This window comes from Micropterus dolomieu, linkage group LG01 (genome assembly GCF_021292245.1).
Source record: "Micropterus dolomieu isolate WLL.071019.BEF.003 ecotype Adirondacks linkage group LG01, ASM2129224v1, whole genome shotgun sequence".
Taxonomy (NCBI): Eukaryota; Metazoa; Chordata; class Actinopteri; order Centrarchiformes; family Centrarchidae; genus Micropterus; species Micropterus dolomieu.
This window is the reverse complement of record NC_060150.1, coordinates 38,779,456-38,798,664: the sequence shown is the minus strand read 5'-3', so window position 1 is coordinate 38,798,664 and position 19,209 is coordinate 38,779,456. Positions and strand designations below refer to the sequence as shown.

The window sequence follows — 19,209 nt, the reverse complement described above, 5'->3', positions numbered from 1 at the left end:
CATCAAACTTCAACCAACAGAAAAGAGCTCTCGGGGGGAGGGCGTCAAGTGTCAGGTGTCACTACGTCACGCAGGTGAGGGTGAAAGGTGTGGTGAAAGGTGCATTCACTGGCTCGTTTGAATTGGAAGCACAAAGCCGTCGAGCTGGAATATCTGCTTGCATCACACCCGCCTGTAGAAACACTGGACGCTGGAAGGACGACGACTATCAGCCTGGGAGAGTCCGTGTATTTACCTATCTGCGCAGTTTACACACACAAAGCTGCTAAAAATGAGCAAAATCTCGCAACTTTTCAAGGGGAGCTCCAGCTCGAATTCATCGAGCTCTTCGAGGTCCAGACACCACCGGTCACGGGGGGGACCTTCAGCCCAGGAGGCCATCCACAAACTCCGGGAAACAGAGGAAATGCTGACGAAGAAACAAGCCTACCTGGAGAACAGGATAGAGCAGGAACTTATGATAGCCAAGAAGAATGGCACAAAAAACAAGCGGGGTATGTCTTTAGTCTGCAAACATCTGTGCACCTGTTTATTATGTGCTCCATGGTTTCAGATTAAGTTTTGTAAACAAGGGACACATCACAGTGAACAAGTATTAAAGGAGGCTGAAGATGTTTTAAAAAGGCCTAGGAAGTAGTATAGTGTACAGCTATAGGCTTGCAATGATTGTTTTAAAGGAGAAACGATGTTATCCAATTTTGATTGTAGCAGCAACATAAAGTCAGTTGACAAAAGGAATCATTGTTAACTTTCTCAGCCTGTGTAAAGAACCTACAGTGTTCAGTGTGTTTTTGTTGTAGGACAGGACTGAGTTACTACAGTTTTCTTGTGTGAAACCTTGAGGTGCTGCATTGCTTGTTGAACCACCTCAGACTAAAAATAAACATCGCCATGTAAAAGGGAGGCACCTTGTGTCCTTTTGTTTGCGAAGGGCCAGCACTTCTTGGCCAAATAGCGACACCAGAGGAAACGTGTGAAATGAAGGAAGGGAAGAGTCACTCACATCTACAATTTTTCTGTAGCCGCCCTGCAGGCCTTGAAGAGGAAGAAGCGCTTGGAGCAGCAGCTCACGCAGATAGATGGCACGCTCTCCACCATCGAGTTTCAGAGGGAAGCTTTGGAGAATTCACACACCAACACGGAGGTCCTGAAGAACATGGGCTTTGCCGCCAAGGCCATGAAGAAGGTCCACGAGAACATGTAAGGAGCTGTTGTGTGAGCAAGAAAAGATGACTGCAATCTTATAACTATCGATACCTTTCCCCTAAAAGTTCTGACAGGATTGTGTATTTGTACGTTGAGTGATTTGACTTTAGCTAGACAACAGTTTCTTTACAAGACATTTTGTAGTACAGTTTTCAATGGGGAAAACTGCAAAGGAGTTTCACAATCAAAGTGTTCAGGAATATTTATTTTTATTCATAAAGCTATAAGGAAAATAATATAATCAGGACAAACTTGAGGTTTTTTTGTCTAAGATCCGATAAGATGTTCCTTTATTGATCCCCTGTGGGGGAAAATCAATTTGGTACAGCGGTATGGGGTAATGTAGTGCAAAGAAAACAAAAATACAATAAATAAAGACCAGTAATCATCAAATACAATAAAAGTAGAATCAGGGATCCTCAGGATCAAATACATGGCATATATAAACATTATGTCCAATCAAAAAAAAAAGGATATAAGTGGAGTATTTAAACAAAATGATGGGGAAGGGGAACATTATTAATAATCATCAGCTGCAGTCCTAACCTTGATAAATGTTCTTCTCTAATGTTATAATTTGATATAATTTATTGTTTTATAGCATCCAAGAGTTAGAAAAATGCAATTTAGGGATGTTGTTTTTTGTAGAAAGTTTAAACTTGAGATAACAGTGATGTTTAATATAAACTATTTTATCTCCCTACCTTCATTTTCAGGGACGTTGATAAGATAGATGATCTGATGCAGGACATCACAGAGCAACAGGATGTGGCCCAAGAGATCAGTGAAGCGATCTCCAGACCTTTCGGCGAGACATTTGATGAGGTTGCTACCTGTCCTGGCATTCACACTCGCTCACAGTTTTTAACTGTACTTTCTGTGTGTCACCTGCTAATCTATTTTCAGCTCTACTGTAAAAACAAAGAGAGGCAAAAATGCACCTGATCGAGCTCTAAATCCCGTGTACTTTATATGCTTTCTTAGGATGAACTGCTGGCAGAGCTCGCAGAGCTGGAACAGGAGGAGCTTGAGAACAACATGAAGAGTATGGGCGGACTACCCAGCGTGCCCAGCGCCAAACTGCCTTCAGCACGGCCCCAGCAGCGCGCAAGTAAGTGCAACATTATAGAGATCTTTGGATTTAGGACTGTTGATTGGACAAAACAAGCTATTTGAATGTGTCAGCTTGGGTTTGGGGGATTTGTGCATGACATGTTACAGACCTAATTAATAATTCATACTGAAAATAATCATAGTTAGTGTATTAACTCTTGATAAGACACTTGACTGCAATCTATCCTAACACTGAAATCTATAAATTTAATTGCCATCAAATTACCAGTGAGCGCGCAAGTAGGTTCAACACTAATAGAGGGCAAATTACTACGGTTACTTTATGTATCTGAAAATCAACGAGACACTTTCACAATATGAATTTTAGAATTGAACTGCTATTGCATAGCAATTAAAACTGTTAGTCAAACAAAAAACATCAATGTGAAGACATCCTTACTGGCTTTTTTGAATAACTTATCATGGCCATGTAAAATTTTCAAACATTTTCACTTTTTATATGATCTTTCGAGGTAATTTTTTAGTTGATAGTGACAGTGCGGAAGTGAAAGGAGGTGAGGGGAGAGAGAGAGCGAGACAGATGGAGATGCAGAGCGGAGATGTTGCCGTTTATGGTTGGCACCTGTGTCACCAGGGTGTCACTTTAAACATATTTGAAGATTAAAAAGGAATCCATTAATGGGGGAAATAATCATTATTGCTATCAGTAATTCAATTAATCCTTAGGTATAGCCTTAACCCTGATACATGTTCCATAATAATTTGGTAGCATTCATTGTTGACTGTTTCCTTCTTTTTACAGCAACCAAGAAAAGGGTTGAAGAAGATGACGACATGCGTATGTTGGCATCGTGGGCAACCTAACCACAGCAACTAAGACAGCATCTCCCTTAGAGAAATTAACATACACATCTCATGTTTTTTTTGTTTTAGCTTTTTAAGTTAATTTTAAAGGTTTTTAGGGAAAATGCATTATTATTATTTTTTAAATAATCGTTTTTTAACATTTGTGTGACGGTAACTTTACAGGTTATATTTATTAAGAAATAACAAAATTTAAGTGAAGGAATCAACAAACTGCATTTTAGATTTTTCTCTTATTTTCTCTTTTTCAGTTTTCCTTTCTTTACTGTTATCATTCTTACTTACTCTGTGTACATAATGCACTACTTTCTTAGGGCTAATTAAGACATAAGGAAATTACTGATGTTTTTCATACAGAGCAGAATGCTAAACTGTATTTCATACAGCTGTAAATAAAGTCTGATTTTGAATTAATGTTGTAAATATATTGCTCTATCAATGTTCAACAATAAAACAGTCCCCTACATTGTCTAATAGTATTGTCATAATTTATTATATTGCTGGAGAATATCTACCTCAGAATAGACTGGCCCTTGGACTAATTCCACCCCTTGCAGCAGCAATAACCCTATAATTTATTTATAAATTATATTTTCAATGGTACAATACAGACTTGACACCACACTGATTTTGTGCAGTAATTCAATTGTGAAATACTCTGGCATTCATACTGCAATATACTGTAAATTTCAACTAATTTCTTATTTATATTTCTAATTATTAATATTTACACTGTTTTACATTGTTTGATGCATATATTTTACACACTTTTATTTTTAACGCGTGTTTAAAATACATTTCAGTTTACTAATAATTATAATAATCCTATATATTTACATTCATGTCACTTTTCTTTAGTTATCGCGCATCCGTTTTTGTCCTGCTTTTATTTTGAAAGATGAGGCTGGAACAAACGTCATTATATGTTGTCTTTTCCCCCACCTTCCGCCAACTCTGCCTTTGATTGGCTAATACTCGTTGCCTCAATGTGCTGGTTGGTTGAACTTAGGGTTAGGTTCAGTGTTAGCCAATCAGAGACAGAGTAGGGGCGGGACTTGACGCAAAGCTGGTGGGAGATGTCGAAAGCTGTAGTTTCGAGTTGTGTCATCAGGTAGGAGGAAGTCCTTCTTGTCCGGCTCCTAGCCTCCCAAAGACGATTTATATCTGAATAAAACCACTATTCGGAGTAAAACCAAGTATGGATGCGAGTAAACCACTTCAGGCAGCTGGTGAGCCAGTAACTTTAATATCTTTTTTTATAGCTGTAATGTTTAAAAGTTGTGAAACAAATATGGGATTTTCCGTGGCTGTTAAAGTAACGTTAGCGCGGAACATTGTTAACGTTACCCCCAAACCGGAATTTGACACGTTTCACACGTAATATGGTACAACAGACACTGTTAAGACATATTTCACCTACTTTTGTTTTGTTCTTACACTATTGTACACTAAGTTAGTCTCATAACTTGAGCAGTGTGTTGGCAGGCTAAGTTCTTAGAAATTACTTCATTAGCTCTTCCTGCTAACTTGATGGACAATCGTTTTTATTTGGAAAGGTTGGGTTACGTTATAATGAAATGCAGAGAACCAATATAAATAAACCAATTAGGTGTTCAGAAGAGTTTATATGGTAGCCGAAAAGGTGTAAACTGTAATATACATTAATGCTGAGGTAGGCAATTAATTCCCGAAGCATTCTTTGTTGAAAATATCTTTACATCCCGACATCAAACAATAAATGCTCTGACACAAAAATAACAACAATCCTGTATCTGTGGAAGATCTACCTGTCTATGTGTTTTAGGGGAGTGGCTTTGGACGGAGGCCTGAAGGGAGGGAGTGGGAATTTTTTTTTCGTTAGAATACTTTCAAAATCTCTCTTTGCACAATGTAGTGTGACATACATCCCTTCCTGTCAATTATTAGTCAAATAAACAATTTGTTGATCTACAGAAAATTCACGCTTACAATTTTTGACTATCAATAAATATTGTATGTACTTTCCTTTGCTAAAATAATAAAAAGGACAGGTTTCAACTTCTTAAATGTGAATATTCACTAGTTTTTGCAGCCGTCTGTGATAGTACAGTGAGTATCTTTGGATTTAGGACTGTTGATTGGACAAAACAAGCTAATTTAACCTTGTGGTTTGGGAAATTTATACATGACATGTTACAGACCTCCTGATTAATTGATAATTGAAATAATCATAGTTAGTGTATTAACTCTTTATAACATAGTTTGACAGCGTGACTGAAATATATAAATTTACTTACCACAGCCGGAGATGCATCTGGATCAGAAGAGGAGGCCAAAAAGGCAGCAGCAGCTGCAGCCAAGGTGGCTAACCGCCTGCCTGAAGTTCGTCTGGTGATGCTGGGCTGGAGGTGGCCGGGGAAAAGCTTGACTGGAAACACCATCATAGGCCGAGAGGAGTTTCGCTTGGAGCGAGCAGCCGAGTTCTGTGTGAAGAGACAGGCGGAGGTGCTGGAGCGGCAGGTGACTGTCGTGGACACTCCAGGCTGGTTCTCTGCCCAGGATACACCACCCTCCTATAAAGACGAGATTGTGAGGGGTGCATCTCTTTGCCCTCCAGGTCCACATGCCTTCCTGCTTGTCATCCCCGTGGGCATGTTCACGGAGGTGGACCGTGCTCGCATTGAGGAGCACGTGAGCCTCTTCGGTGAGCGCGTGTGGAAGCATACGATTGTGGTTTTTAGCTGGGCCGAGGTGTTGAGGACCATTTCAATCGAGAGGTACATTCGCAGGGAGGGCAAGGACTTGAAGTGGGTGCTGGAAAAGTGTAAGCGAAGGTATTTTGTCATTAATAACTGCATATTCGGGGAGCATCCCCAGGTGGGACACTTGCTGGAGAGAGTGGAGAAGATGGTGGCAGAGGAGGGTGGCTACTACAGTCTGGAGGAGGTGGAGAAAGAGAAGAAACCTCTGGATGAGAACCAGAATCCAGCCAGGGAGGTGCGGGAGCTGGGGGCACGGCCCAAACAGAACTCGGGGCTGGCTTTGTCCAAAGCCATGGAGGTGGAGCCGCTTTCCAGTGAGTGATGTGCTTATCTCTGCTCTCAAGAAAGTGAAGTCGCAGAATGTTTGTGTGTCTTGAAGGACCTTTCTGTTTATTAAAGATTAGAATTAAAGACCAAATTAAATTAATTTAAAGCTTGGATCAACATCCATAATCAATATTTTTATGTTAACAATGGATCACATGATTACTTGTATGTAAGGAGCTGCTAATAGTGATGAACATACCTGACTCTGCTCTACCAAATGCAAGTTATTGGCTAGCTTTTGAACGTAGTAGATGAACAGCCAGATATAAACTGTGAACTTTTAAGTTGATATGATGAATGTGTCAGCAAACACTTGCTTATATACACACGGAGACAAAGTCCAATATTCACGCTCTTTTAGCTGTTCACCAGCCAATCGCTAACTGTGTCTGTCTGCTGTTTGTTGCCCAGCAGGTAGTGTACAGTGGGTTTAAGAGCTTTTGATAAAAATGATTGAACTAAAACAGTGAAGATTCAGCCCGTTAAACCAAATCAATGAGCTGAAAGCACTAAAACGCTCTGCAGAGCTGAGGGGAAGTGCAGAGACCAGTGATAATGAGCACCCCTTTCATATCCCACGTAGTCATTTAATTTCTTTGTTATCAATATATTGATAATAGCAGCTTTATGTCCTGGAGCCTTTCAAAGCAGATATGTGTGAAACTTAGATTGCAGCAGCGATTAAGCAACATGTTTCTCAACACACTTGTCTGCTCTGATTTGAGTAGAGCTGCACGATTTGGAGAAAAAGTCTTATTGCGATTATTGTGGACAATATTGCAATTTGCGAATGCAATTTGTGACATTTTGAAATGTGTATTTCTCAACTTGAACAAAGTTAAACGATAAACAGTATTTATAACAATAACTAGTAAAACAAAAGTAAAAGAGAACAAGGGGAGCGTGTTGCTCTATGGAGGAGGCGGCTAGAAGGAGCAAATATCGGCACCTGGCATCGCGACTCTGGCTAAATCTACATCTGTCCACTGCAGAGACTCTATCCACAACCTGGAGGAGGAACTAGTATACATGAGTGCATCAGTTTAATATTATAACATAAGTACACATAATGTTTATTTATGTTATAATATTAAAAAATAATAATAAAGAGTATAATGTTCAGTTAAAAGTATGCTGTTAGTAGCCTGTAACAATAATATATTATTATATTCATCATAATTTCATCTAATAGTTTACTGTTTAACCACTAGTTGAAAATTAAATCCAATTACAGCTGTTTAATTTCTGTGGGTTGTTTTTATTTATTTAATCCTTGTGCAAGAAAATTATATTGGTCTCTACTTTATTAATTCTACGTACTAACTTGTCAATAATCATATTGTATAACATTTTAAAGTTTGCTGTAGCACGTTAAACTTTTTTTTAATGTCCCGCCCCATCCAGGCTATGATTGGTCGGTTGATGAAAAGTGACTGACAAGCACGTCAGCTCTGTGAAAAGTTGAACGTGTTGAATAACAAAAGGCACCAATAAAGAGAACGTTTAATGGTCAGCTAGCTAAACACAAACCTTCCTTCTCTTCTCCCTGTTTTCTTCTATCTTACCGCTTCAACTGCTGACAATGTCTCTCTGTCTGCGATTGCGATTAGAATAATCGTGCAGCCCTAGATTTGACACTTTCCTCCTCTGTCCTCATAACAACCCATGACAGACAAACATAGACACTAAACAAGCCATTGTTCCTCTTTAACACCACTATGATAATATAGTAATACCACAGTAGTTTAGCTAAATGTGTGTGAATTAAGTTCGCCTTTGTGTGAAATCTCTTAATAATGCACTGTGTGTTTGATTCTAGATTAACAAGACTCTCATGGCTGATGGACCCACTAAACCACGACGAACTGAGCCTCCACCTTAATGTACCGATGGCAACGGTGCTTATTTGACAAGAAAGAAAAAGGGGTTTAATGCTAGAAATGTTGCTGAACACAAAGCAGTTATGGCTTATTTTATTTATTTTTTAATCAGACATTACTGTGTGTTTTAGTTTTGTGCATTCTATATGATTCTCAACTTTTTTCGCGCTGTCCAAAGATTTATATCCCCAGTTTAACACATGATGATGTTTTGAATATTTGTTCATAGGTTTGTTATAGTGTCTTGAAGGCTGTATGATGGGAAGGATTGGATTTAATTTAATCTAAAAACAAGGAAGCACACGCTGTTTCACAGGTAACAGGCCAGCATTTAGAAACCCAACACGTGCCCTACTTAGTCATGGCGGATAGCAATGGCACAACTGCACTACTAAATTGTTACTATGATATTATATCTATCTGTTGAGGGAATTGATTCCCATTTTTTGTGACCAAACTATAAATGCTTTTCGTATGCTACAATGTTTATTACACTCTCAGCATATGGTTTAAAGCACTTGAGCGGTTATTGATTTTTGTCTGTTGCCTTAAAGGAGTGATTTCATTTCCCTTAAATGGACCTTTCAGATGTTTATCACTTTGTGGCAGAGGGAGAGCTGCAATAACTGTTTTGATAATTGATATATCGTTTTCAGAAAAGACAAATATTCACCAGTTTAAGCCCTGAGTTTTAAAAGTTTGCTGATTTTCCTTGTTGATACTCTGTAAACGAAACATACTTTGGTTTTGTAGAACAACAGTACAATGCGCCAACAAAGGCAGTGAAGAAGACGACTAGCAAGCAAACATGGATGTAAAAACAATGCAGGATATAAAATATTTTAATATTATGTCTTATTTTTTGTTCTTTGCATATGTTTGATGAGGAAGCATTCAGCACATTTTAGAGTACCTTAAAGCTTCTTGTTTTTCAAAAGTACTGAATGTCAACATAACTTCAGTTTGTTTACAATTAAACTCCACAGTGAGTTTTTGTTTGTAGAAAAACAAGAATGTTGGTGAAAACTGGTGAAATCTTTGGCGTCCAGCAGGCATGTATTTGAGCCTTACGGACCACCAGATTAATCAAGTAAAAGGTGTCACAGGCCCAGTTTAAGGAATTATACAGTGGTTAGATAATGTAGTTAACCATGTTTGTGTGACCCCTGTTGAATATCTGCAGTCCTACCTCTTGTTTTTATGGTGCCGTAAAATAGGACTGGTCGAGCTGCACAAAGCATAAACAGTTGTAAATCCATGCCACTGTTAGCTAAGCCATGCAGATCAGTTCACATGTCATTTTCCTCAGTTGTTCTTGGGACTAGTTTAGTTTTAGTTAACCTGGTGAAATGTGGGTGTGAATCGGGTACTAATAACATCGTTAGGGTGGCTGTAAGTTTCATAGACCCTGGTTGAAAATTATGTCACAGATTAGTTCTTACTCTTGGCCCACTGGACCAAGATTTGATCTGAACGCAATCACCAAGACGGTCGGATATAGAAAACCCGGCGAGGCCCTGATAGCCGAGATTTAGGACAGCTGACCTAAAGTCTTTTATCGTAGGAATGCTGTATACTTATACATCCACTATGACTGTTTGACCCCGTGTGGACAAATACAGGCATGTTTGTTGACATTTTATACAGAAATATGAGACAGGAAACAGGCCTGCTGCAGAGCTGTTATACACTGGTCCCTAAAGGACTCAATATTACTGACATGTAATGAAAAAAAAGACTTATACTTTTAATAAACACAAGTACCAACACTTCTGAGGATGTGGGTCATAATGTATTTGGTAACTCTGTTGAGTTTTCAGATCAACATGGAACAACTAATTATTTAGTATATAAAAGGGGAAGAGTCACAAAAATAAGGTCAGGGCGTATAGGATATACAAATACTGCTACTAGGCATAAAACATAATATAACCCGCCTTTGTAGCAGTGGTTGTAATGGCGATTTAGTTACGTTCCAAGTCCAGCACGTGAATCAAGTTACTCTTAAGAAATTAATGAGTGAAGAACTTGTCTCTGGGCTGTTCCCTTTGTAGATGTGGAGCATGTCTTACTGGCCAACACTATTTACAGATTTCTTTGTAAAAGATGGAATTGCTTTATTTTAAGAGCTGCACTGTGTTGTCTTTCTGTTAGGTCCAAATAAATGTACATTTTGATTAAACTCTGGGCTCTGTTCCTTGAATATTTGAAGACTTTTTCACTGAAAAGTGCCTCTTTCATTTATGAAACGATGTCTTTGATGTGTGATTTTAAAATGCCTTGGGCAGTAACTGCAAGACAGCTGTAATGTTTACTGGGGCTTTCTTTTTGATTAATCTATTTATTTTGTCTGAAATGTAAAAAAAAACAACACAAAAGTGAAAAAGTGAAAATCATTATTTCTCAGAGCCTGTGGTGATGTCTTGATTGTTTTCTCCAACCAACAGTCCAAAACCCAAAGATTACATTTTATCATGACACATAAAAGCCTTAAAACCTTCAGATTTGCGAAGATGGAACCAGAGGAGCATTGTTGCTTGAAAAATAACTGAAACAATTAATCAACTTTTAAAATAGTTGCACACTTATGGATTACTCGATTCGACTTGATCACTCAGCCCTAAAGCTTATAAACTAATCTAGCACAGTAAATATCCTGAATATGACAAGACTGTCATAATGTGTTAGATGTGATTTTGTAATGTGCTAATTAAAAAATAAGAAATAAATTACTGAAACATAATGATTTAACCTTAGAGTGTAGCCATCACACCTGTTTTTTCTGTATTCTGTAGTTGGACCAGCAGATGGCAGTAAAACATCAGGTCATAGGGATGATGGGACATGCTTATAAGAACAGCAGCATGATTCACAGGACTGGTATGACCTTGCAATAAATTTATTAACTTGATGTGGGGAATGTCAACACCCACTTATTGTTGTTGAAAATGAGCAGAGCCTGTCTTTATGTATCAAACTTCATTACTTCCCAACTCCATCTTTGAGTTACAGCTCTAGTGCCAAACACCACAGAGGTTTAATTCTCTTTTATTTCCTACTCGCTACTGTACCAAGCTTACGTTTAAAAAGTCAGTTGCTGCCAGTTACCCTTTGCTGTCTTGCATGCTCAGCTTTCTCTCTGTAGAGCTCTTATCTCTTCAATCTGCAGGGAAGCAGCTCCACTATCTACCTGACCCAAGGATTTCACATAAACCAGACAGCATTTTTCAGGCTCTCTTTCAGGACAGATATAGATGATGTAAGGAAGAAAATATACAGAGAAATGGGCTGCATGAAGCTGTGGGATGATTTTGTAATCAAGTGATTGACTTGGCAAAATGAGCGTGGACAGAAAGTGTTCAGCTCTCTGTCAGTCTAACTCTGGCTTTCATCCAAATTAATGTCCCAAGTTCTTATTTAAATAATTTGGCATGTATTTTTAGGGTGGCATTTAAACCAGAATAATGGATACGGGTTTCAGTTTTCCAGCTGCTTCATCAAACAGTGGGAGTAGCTTTATATATAATGTTCTCCTTCTAGAAATAAAGCCTAAATGAAAAACAAGCAGTTACACACATCAACAAGAGTGCAACAGAAATATTCAAAGGACATCTTTTATATTTAACAACATTGTTTATTATTTCAAATGTAATCAAAACAACAGCAGTTACAGAAATTACAGACAGCTATGATACCATGTGATTCTGTGTTTCACTGTGTGCTATGGAGTGCCGTCATGATGCGAAAAAACAAGGTCACAGTTCTTGTTTCTGTATATTGAGCTCTGGCAATCTGTGTGACTTAGCATCTTTCAGTCCGACTCACAAGTCAGAGATAAAAAGAACATCACATAGCAGTAAAACCTATCTCAACAACACCACTATGCTGCTTTTTCGTCATCTAAAGAGGACACCGTTAAGTAAGTGGGAGTGAAATTGATTAGTCGAGTCCAGTGAAGCAAGTGAACACTTGCTTGACAACCTCCTGTTTCTATGATCAAAATGTTTTGGCTTTTGTAGACATGTTTTAACGCAAACAAGTCTATCAGCCACTTTCTCTGACTGCATTTTGACAGTGGTTATGAAAACACTTGCAGCTTCAGGTGGCAGTGTACAACAAGCAGATGTTCAAGAGCATTTCCCCACAGGGATCAATCTAACAGTATTAACAAAATATCTGTATGCATGAAAAAGCTATTAGCCTGTGAAACTTCACGCTCTGTTCTCTCTCCTGTAGGCGTTTTAGACACTGTTGGGAAAAGAGAGTTATGAGGAGTCGTAAAAGCAGGGGTTTGTACTCTCTGGTCGACACCAATGAGACCACATCAGAGCTCAGTGTAGTTGTAAAGACACGTCTGTGTGAAGGTTTAAAACAGCCAGCCAGTCCTTAATTTGGTATTTGTGCATGACTCTTTGGGCGTGTGGGTGTTAATGAGAGTGTATTTAGAGGATGAAATGGTTACTTGGCATTTAGTCGGGAAGATGTCCACTGTTAGCTAAGCCATGACCCCTTAGTTACACATGCAGTTTACAATAATAATGGTTAGAACTTACCATGAAACTTCTTTGTAATTTTTTTAAACAAAGATTTTAGACAGTGGTAGACAAAATCAGGCTTCTCATTTGTAGCAGCACTTCATCAGTTGTAGCCAGCGAGCTAATTAAGTTAATATTAGATCCATGTGATGGTTGAAAACGCCGTTTCTGGCTGACTTGTTTTAAAACATTAATCTTGTAAAAGAGGTCTTAAATAAGCACATAGCGTCTACATCACCTTCATGATGAATACTAAAAGATCAATTTAAAGGTTAAAGCTATCCCAGGCAGATCCAGTTAACGTAAGTTATGTTAACTGTTAAGCTAATAAAGTAAAATGCCTGTTATTTTGTTCAAACATGAGCCCATTTAGCTTGCATACGTTTTTCAACCAGTATGTTTTGACTTGTTTACCGTAAAAAGAAAAAAAGGCTTTTAGGATAAGGACCAAGCGATTGGTACGTAACGGTATCTTGGTATTGTTTCTCGGGTAAAGTTAGCCTACATTCGGGTCACAGGGGTTACCAACAGCCAGCGATGTTTGAAAAACCACAATATTTTCAGAATCCCCAAAGACTCTTTTAACCATCTAGATGAAAAAATATTCATTCCGCTGGACAATAAAAAATATTTTTAACCCATTATCCAAGTTGTGATTCTGATTCCTATAAAGGTATTGGTGCGCTGCCATCTTTGTTTGGATGTGGAAATACAGACACAACAGGTTAAAAAAAAATCATTCAGAGGAACGTTAGTTGCTTTTTAACTCGTTATTAAGCATACTTTAATGGCACGCATCTTGGTCTTGCAAGTACTCTTGGTTACTACTGTAAGCTAGTTAGCCGGACATGCTAATGATTGCGCGTTAGGGAAGATAATGATGGAAAAGTTTAATCCATTCTTTATATTGTGGAGCTTGTATTTTTCTTTTTTGAAAGGCTAATTAAAAAGTCACCACCCTCCAAACTCTTTAAATTACAATGCCATTTACATAGCTTCAACCTGTGGAGAAAGCCGAAGCTTCACATGTTAGCCATGCCGAGATACGGTGGCTAAGCTATGACTGGACAATCGCTGCTGGGGGGAAGGGTAATTATTCGACAATAAGTGGCTGAGGAACACACCTAAGCCCCTTCCTTTTGCTTCCGCTCCATGGGACCTTATTTCAGAAAAATATGTACGGTAGACAACAGCAAGAGACAACATTTTTGATCCCATTTGATTGGTGTCCTGAATTACACATATGATTATTGTCCATTTAGGTAATTTTGTCCGTCAAAAAAGTCGCAGCTTGTCGTAAAACAGTTAAGTAACATTTAGTTTTGTGTGAAAACACTCTCGTCTCCGTGCCTGAAAGTTAGCCAATGCAGAAGTACGGACAGCAGGAGGCAACTCCTGGTTGCAAAAAGAAGTCCGGTTCCATTATAAATAATGGTAAAATTACCCTAATTCTCACTTAATTTATTCCCTCGGTAAACACTTTAATCATGAGTTTATGGTCTGAATTCTAGTTTCAAGTCTTCTTTAACACAGCTTGATGTTTATTTAGTAAATTATGGCCCAGTTTAGAGGAAAATAGATTATAAAGCAGCGTATGCTTTAGGGCGTGGCTACCTTGTGATTGTGAAGCCAGTAACATGGTGACCTGTCAATCAGGTCAATCAGAGGTGACTTGTTTCCACTGCACTGTGTAAAGTTAACCAGCACCATTGAACAAGCTTATTAGCAGTCAGCTGTTAATTTTTTCGTAAGTACATTTTGTTGTAAACCTGTTTTTAGCTAGCCAAAACTGGCATCCCAGTTAAAATCACAGTTGACGTGAATTACAGCTGTAGCTAGCTAACAAAGCTATCTAGCGCCACCCTCTCATCCGAATATGGTCACGTCCGGTGCTGCAGGTTGCAATAAATCAACATAGCTGCGACCTAACGGCCAAACCTGAGGCTTCAAAAAGACAGTCCACAAACAAATGGGTGACGTCACGGTGACATCATGGTGACTACGTTCACTTGTTTTAAACAGTCAATGCTTGCTACTAGCTAGGTAACTTAGCTATGTTCCACAAATAAATGTATCTCACCTAATGTGTTCAATCCAACGACTCCTGGTCCTTTCGTCACGTCATCTACTCATGTACGCTCTTTGATGTTAGCATCAGTGACGTTAGCTTCAGTAACTTTAGCTTCAATCACTAAGAGAAAAGGTCACTCGACTTTTGGGTTTTGTGGTGTTTATACTTACCTATTTTCACAGCTTTATACCTCAACATTTTTACGACAAAATGCGACTTTCTTGACTTGCAGAGTTATCTTTTAAGTTGACAGACATCATATGTGTATTTCAGGGCACAATTCAAACGGGTCAAGTTACTAAGTCCTACTTAACAGGTATGTTCTGGATGGTGGCATGGCTGCTGAGTAATGAGGCTTTAAATACTGGAAAATGTAGCTCACTCAGATGCTGATTAGTCTTTGGTCTCAATGTGATGACGACAAGGTGTGAATTAAAAAAAATAGATGATTGTTCATTTTAATGTATTTTCAGCGTCAAACTGAACGGGTGTAATATTGCACGTTTTATTTTTCAGTATAATTCCAGGATACTGATATTGTCTCTAAAATGAGTCTAAAATCATCGGTGTAAAAACATGTGTCTTGAAATAATATCTAACAGTAGAAATTAGTGAATTTGTGTATTGATCAGTGACAGTAATGATTGGAACCTTATTCACATTTAAGTAAAAAAGTAGAGAAAAAAAGGCCACTCAAAAAATAAAAAAGTTTTTCTGTACTATACTGCTATACTACAAATGTTTGCCATGAGTTACCTGAATCTGCAAATGTTTTGGCCTTGGTATATACATTAATGTGTTGGCACTGATGGGCCATCATAACATAAACACAGAGTAGCCAATGGTTAATGCTGGCAACATACTGGAAAAGGAAACCACACTGTTAAATCTAGGAAAACTTCAACCATACCAGTGCGTCTTCTTGGCTCACACAAACTGTATCCAGATACCTCAGATTCAAATCAATAAGAATTAACTGTGCAGAGCCAGCTCAAACATATGCACCCATAAAGCAGGTGGATATCCAATCACTTTTTTGTAAACTGCTCACTTCTGCATTCACACACACGTTTACACACACACACACACACACACACACACACACACACACACACACGAGAATCACTTACACTTTAGAAAATATATTCAGCATACACACTCACAAGCGCCTGTCTTGTAATTTTGCATTAGAACCACATGTCAAATGAGAAGAACAAAATGTGCAAACTCTAGTTGGGGACAAAATGGCACGGCAGTAATGAAAAAACTGCAAAAATAAAAAAACCCAATAAAATTATATCAGTGATGCAATGAATCAATCAAAGAACCAGTCAAAAGAATGAAAAGGATAGAGTGTACCCATCACCCATTAAAAAAAAAAAACCCGCTGACATATTCTCAGTGAACAAAAGACATCTCACACGTCATTTTCAGATAATGAAACCAACTAATTCAACACTGATTCTGTTTGTTCAGAGCTTTTTCTCTTCGAGCCGAGATGAATCGCAGTGACAGGAGTTCAGCTCACGTCATATCGCACAGCTGCAGCCTCTCTGCAGAGCCGGCAGTGGAAAAGTCAATTAAGCCTGCTATGGTATTGAAAAGCAATACAGACGGTCTATACAGAAACATGTGCCAACCCCTATGAAAACAAACATACTGAAAGAAAAAGGGAAAGAAGTAAAAACCTGATGGATATACAAAGGCCTATACAGTATAACCCCACTAACAATAAAGTGGAAATCTCTGTTCACATACTCTGTATTGTTTTTGAAAATATATATTGTATAATTCACCCCCTCCGACACACCAATTTCCAGTCTAGGCAGTCAGGCTGTACTATCCCTCCATGGCAACATGATAGCAGCCGTACAAAACTTAACCAATGCTGACTGACTCGATGAGATCAATGCTGTTCCCTCCCTCTGACCCCAGTAGGTCAGTTCCTTGCCAACCGGAGCTGATCAATGGGCTTGTCTGGGATCAGCTTCCTTATATCCTTGGCTGCCCTATCCAGTCTCATCTAGCGCTCAATGGGCCGATTCCGCAGTCTTAACGAGTCACTGATCACCTCCACTGATAAGCAGATCCTGGAGGTTCCTGGGGAGAAGTGCCTGTGGAGCAGGAGGGAGGAGGGGGGCTGCGGGGGGGTGCAGGCGCCCCCTCTTCCCTCAGCACTGCTCGGACTCGATGAAGCCCTCCTTCTCCTGGCCCACTGGCTCCACCTCCGCGTAGGCTGGGTGGCCTGACCCCCGGCGAAACTTCATGGCTGGCCACCTGCTTGGGCGTCTCTGCAAGTGTGGTTTAGAAGGGGACATGTGTCAGGGCAATGTTTGGGAGAAAGGTCAGAGATCACAGTGTCTCCACGGTCAAAGGTTAGGGCTGAGATTGATCTTTGTCTGGGGCCTGAGGAGGACCAGTGTCCAAAATCACTCCCCATTTATTACATTGTGCATGTATTTACCCTCCGCCATTTAATTTGAGCAGTGGTAGACAGTAACATACCAAGTACATTTACTCAAGTACTGTACTTAAGTACAAATTTGAGGTACCTGTACTTTACTTGAGTGTTTTCTTTTTATGCCGCTTTCAGCTTCTACTCCACTACATCTCAGAGGGAAATACTGAGCTTTTAACTTCACTACATTTATCTGACATTTTTAGTAGTTACTTTACAATTAAGACTTTTACGCACAAAAAATATGAAGAGTTTATAAAATATGATGTTTTGTTATAAATTAAACTACCCAACAGTTTAAACAAGTACAGCTGAAACGATTTGTCGGTTGACAGAAAATTAATTGGCAACATTTCTCATGTAAAAACATTTCATGGTTCCAGCTTCACAAATGTAAAGATTTGCTGCTTGTCATTTAAATTATTTTAATAATTTGAATCTTAATAATGTTGAGGTTTGAGGTTGAGGCTGTTGGTTGGACAAAACAACGCAATATGACGGTGTCTCTTTGGGTTCTGGGTAAATGCGACTGCATTTCTCACTACTATCTGACTTTTTACAGTCAATCGATTAATGGAGAAAATAATCATCAAATCATAATGAAAACAATCATTCAACATCAACAACTACAGCAGTAAAATCCTGGTTTTAAATGAATGCATGAGTAATAATAATATATAATATATACTAGTAGTCACAGGGGACATTATACTGCATTGAGTACTTTTACTTTTAATACTTTAAGTACACTTTCCTCAATATACCTACATACTTTTACCTAAGTAATCTTTTCAATGCAGAACTTTTACTAGTAACAGAGTACTTTTACAGTGTGGTATTAGTACTTTTACTTAAGTAAAGGATCTGAATACTTTGTCCACCACTGCTTCTGAGTGTGTAATTTATGTTCTGTATAGTACCCTGAAAAAAAGTAGTGTCTAATGTTTACTTTCTGCTAACAATCCTACAATTCAATGCTCCACATGTTATAAATGCAAAACTTACTGTTGTGCGACCTGTCAGTGAAATTCGGAATTTCCTCTCACTACAGAGTCAACTACTGAGTGTGAACAACTGAGCAAAGGAGGGATTTTGGAGACATCCCCAGAATGAACTATTTTATAAAAGCTTAAAAGATAAGTCTGGTGATATTCTCAGAGGTCTGACATGTCTGAGATGTTCAATCAAAGAGTCCCTGCTCAGACTATTTAATTAAAAAAACCTTCAAGGGCCTGAAGAGGTCAAACTTAATGCATTTCACAAGAAAAAGCAAAAACATTGACAGTAAATTCCCAAAAAATAAGAATCATTTTGTTTTTTCCCCACCCAGGTAAATCATCTCATGACCTTTTCAATGACTTTTGTGATCTCTTGTGCAGGTCCAGACCAAATAAGTATTAATTCAAGGCTACTCATGTTTGAGTATAATTTACTAAAAGCTACAGTGCCCTCAGTTTTCTTTATAAATGAAACCATATATTTGTAAGCTGTGCCAATAATAACAATAACTGGGTTAGGGAACCCAGAAAGTGTTGAGAGACTAACACTGGTTTTGGTCTTTTCATGACATTTCATGGCAATGACGAAAATACAGAATATCACCTTCCTCATCCTTTAAAAACATAAACTATAAAACTTTCAAAAAGGAAAATAGCAAATGTTCTGTCTGATGTACAGTACGCTGAGATCCACATCAGGGAGTTCCTGAGACTGATAATGTGACCTTGTAATATTGACGGTGAGAACATCTTTGAAAAGGAGCAGTTTTGTTTTTAAAACATGTTTGAACTACACTCTCCAAACCGCACCTACTCATCCTCGGGGTAATTCACGATCATTTATTAAGAAAGACTGTGCACCAAGTTTCATCATTCCCCTCTGAAAATCATAATGCATATTTATGAGTCAGGAAATGAAGGATAAAATGCGCTTAGCTCTGATTGGTGTGTTTTTGCACAGATGTCCTTTCGTGCTACTAAAATAGAATGTCTGAAGGTTTGAGAAAATGTGTCCTATTGAGTTTGTATACCTTCCTAACTTGGTGACTTCATTC

General features: G+C 38.5%; 3 protein-coding genes across 5 annotated transcripts in view; 2 read left to right on the top strand and 1 right to left on the bottom strand.

Annotated features, from left to right (window-relative positions):
• The first annotated feature begins 42 nt into the window (after positions 1-42).
• chmp4c (charged multivesicular body protein 4C) lies at positions 43-3,613 on the top strand. Its single transcript, XM_046044515.1, has 5 exons — positions 43-494; positions 1,023-1,200; positions 1,923-2,031; positions 2,191-2,317; positions 3,083-3,613. Exons 1-5 carry the CDS (start codon positions 272-274, stop codon positions 3,142-3,144), a joined length of 699 nt encoding a protein of 232 aa, XP_045900471.1. The 5' UTR covers positions 43-271; the 3' UTR covers positions 3,145-3,613.
• Positions 3,614-4,230: 617 nt separating this feature from the next.
• Positions 4,231-10,274, top strand: LOC123967811 (GTPase IMAP family member 9). Of its 3 annotated transcripts, XM_046044270.1 has the most exons (4): positions 4,231-4,373; positions 5,426-5,900; positions 6,001-6,199; positions 8,032-10,274. In XM_046044270.1, the coding sequence occupies exons 1-4, from the start codon at positions 4,343-4,345 to the stop codon at positions 8,092-8,094; spliced, it is 768 nt and encodes a 255-aa protein (XP_045900226.1). In that variant the 5' UTR covers positions 4,231-4,342; the 3' UTR covers positions 8,095-10,274. The 3 variants fall into 3 exon arrangements, with proteins under 3 accessions (XP_045900226.1, XP_045900152.1, XP_045900058.1); XM_046044196.1 differs by having other exon boundaries at positions 5,426-6,199; XM_046044102.1 differs by lacking the exon at positions 8,032-10,274 and having other exon boundaries at positions 5,426-6,207.
• Positions 10,275-11,705: 1,431 nt separating this feature from the next.
• plxdc2b (plexin domain containing 2b) overlaps positions 11,706-19,209 on the bottom strand; it is a 108,720-nt gene continuing 101,216 nt past the window's right edge. The window contains exon 14 of the mRNA XM_046043840.1: positions 11,706-16,989. Within this exon, the coding sequence (XP_045899796.1) occupies positions 16,870-16,989 (120 nt within the window). The 3' untranslated portion in view covers positions 11,706-16,869. The remainder of the gene's footprint in view (positions 16,990-19,209) is intronic.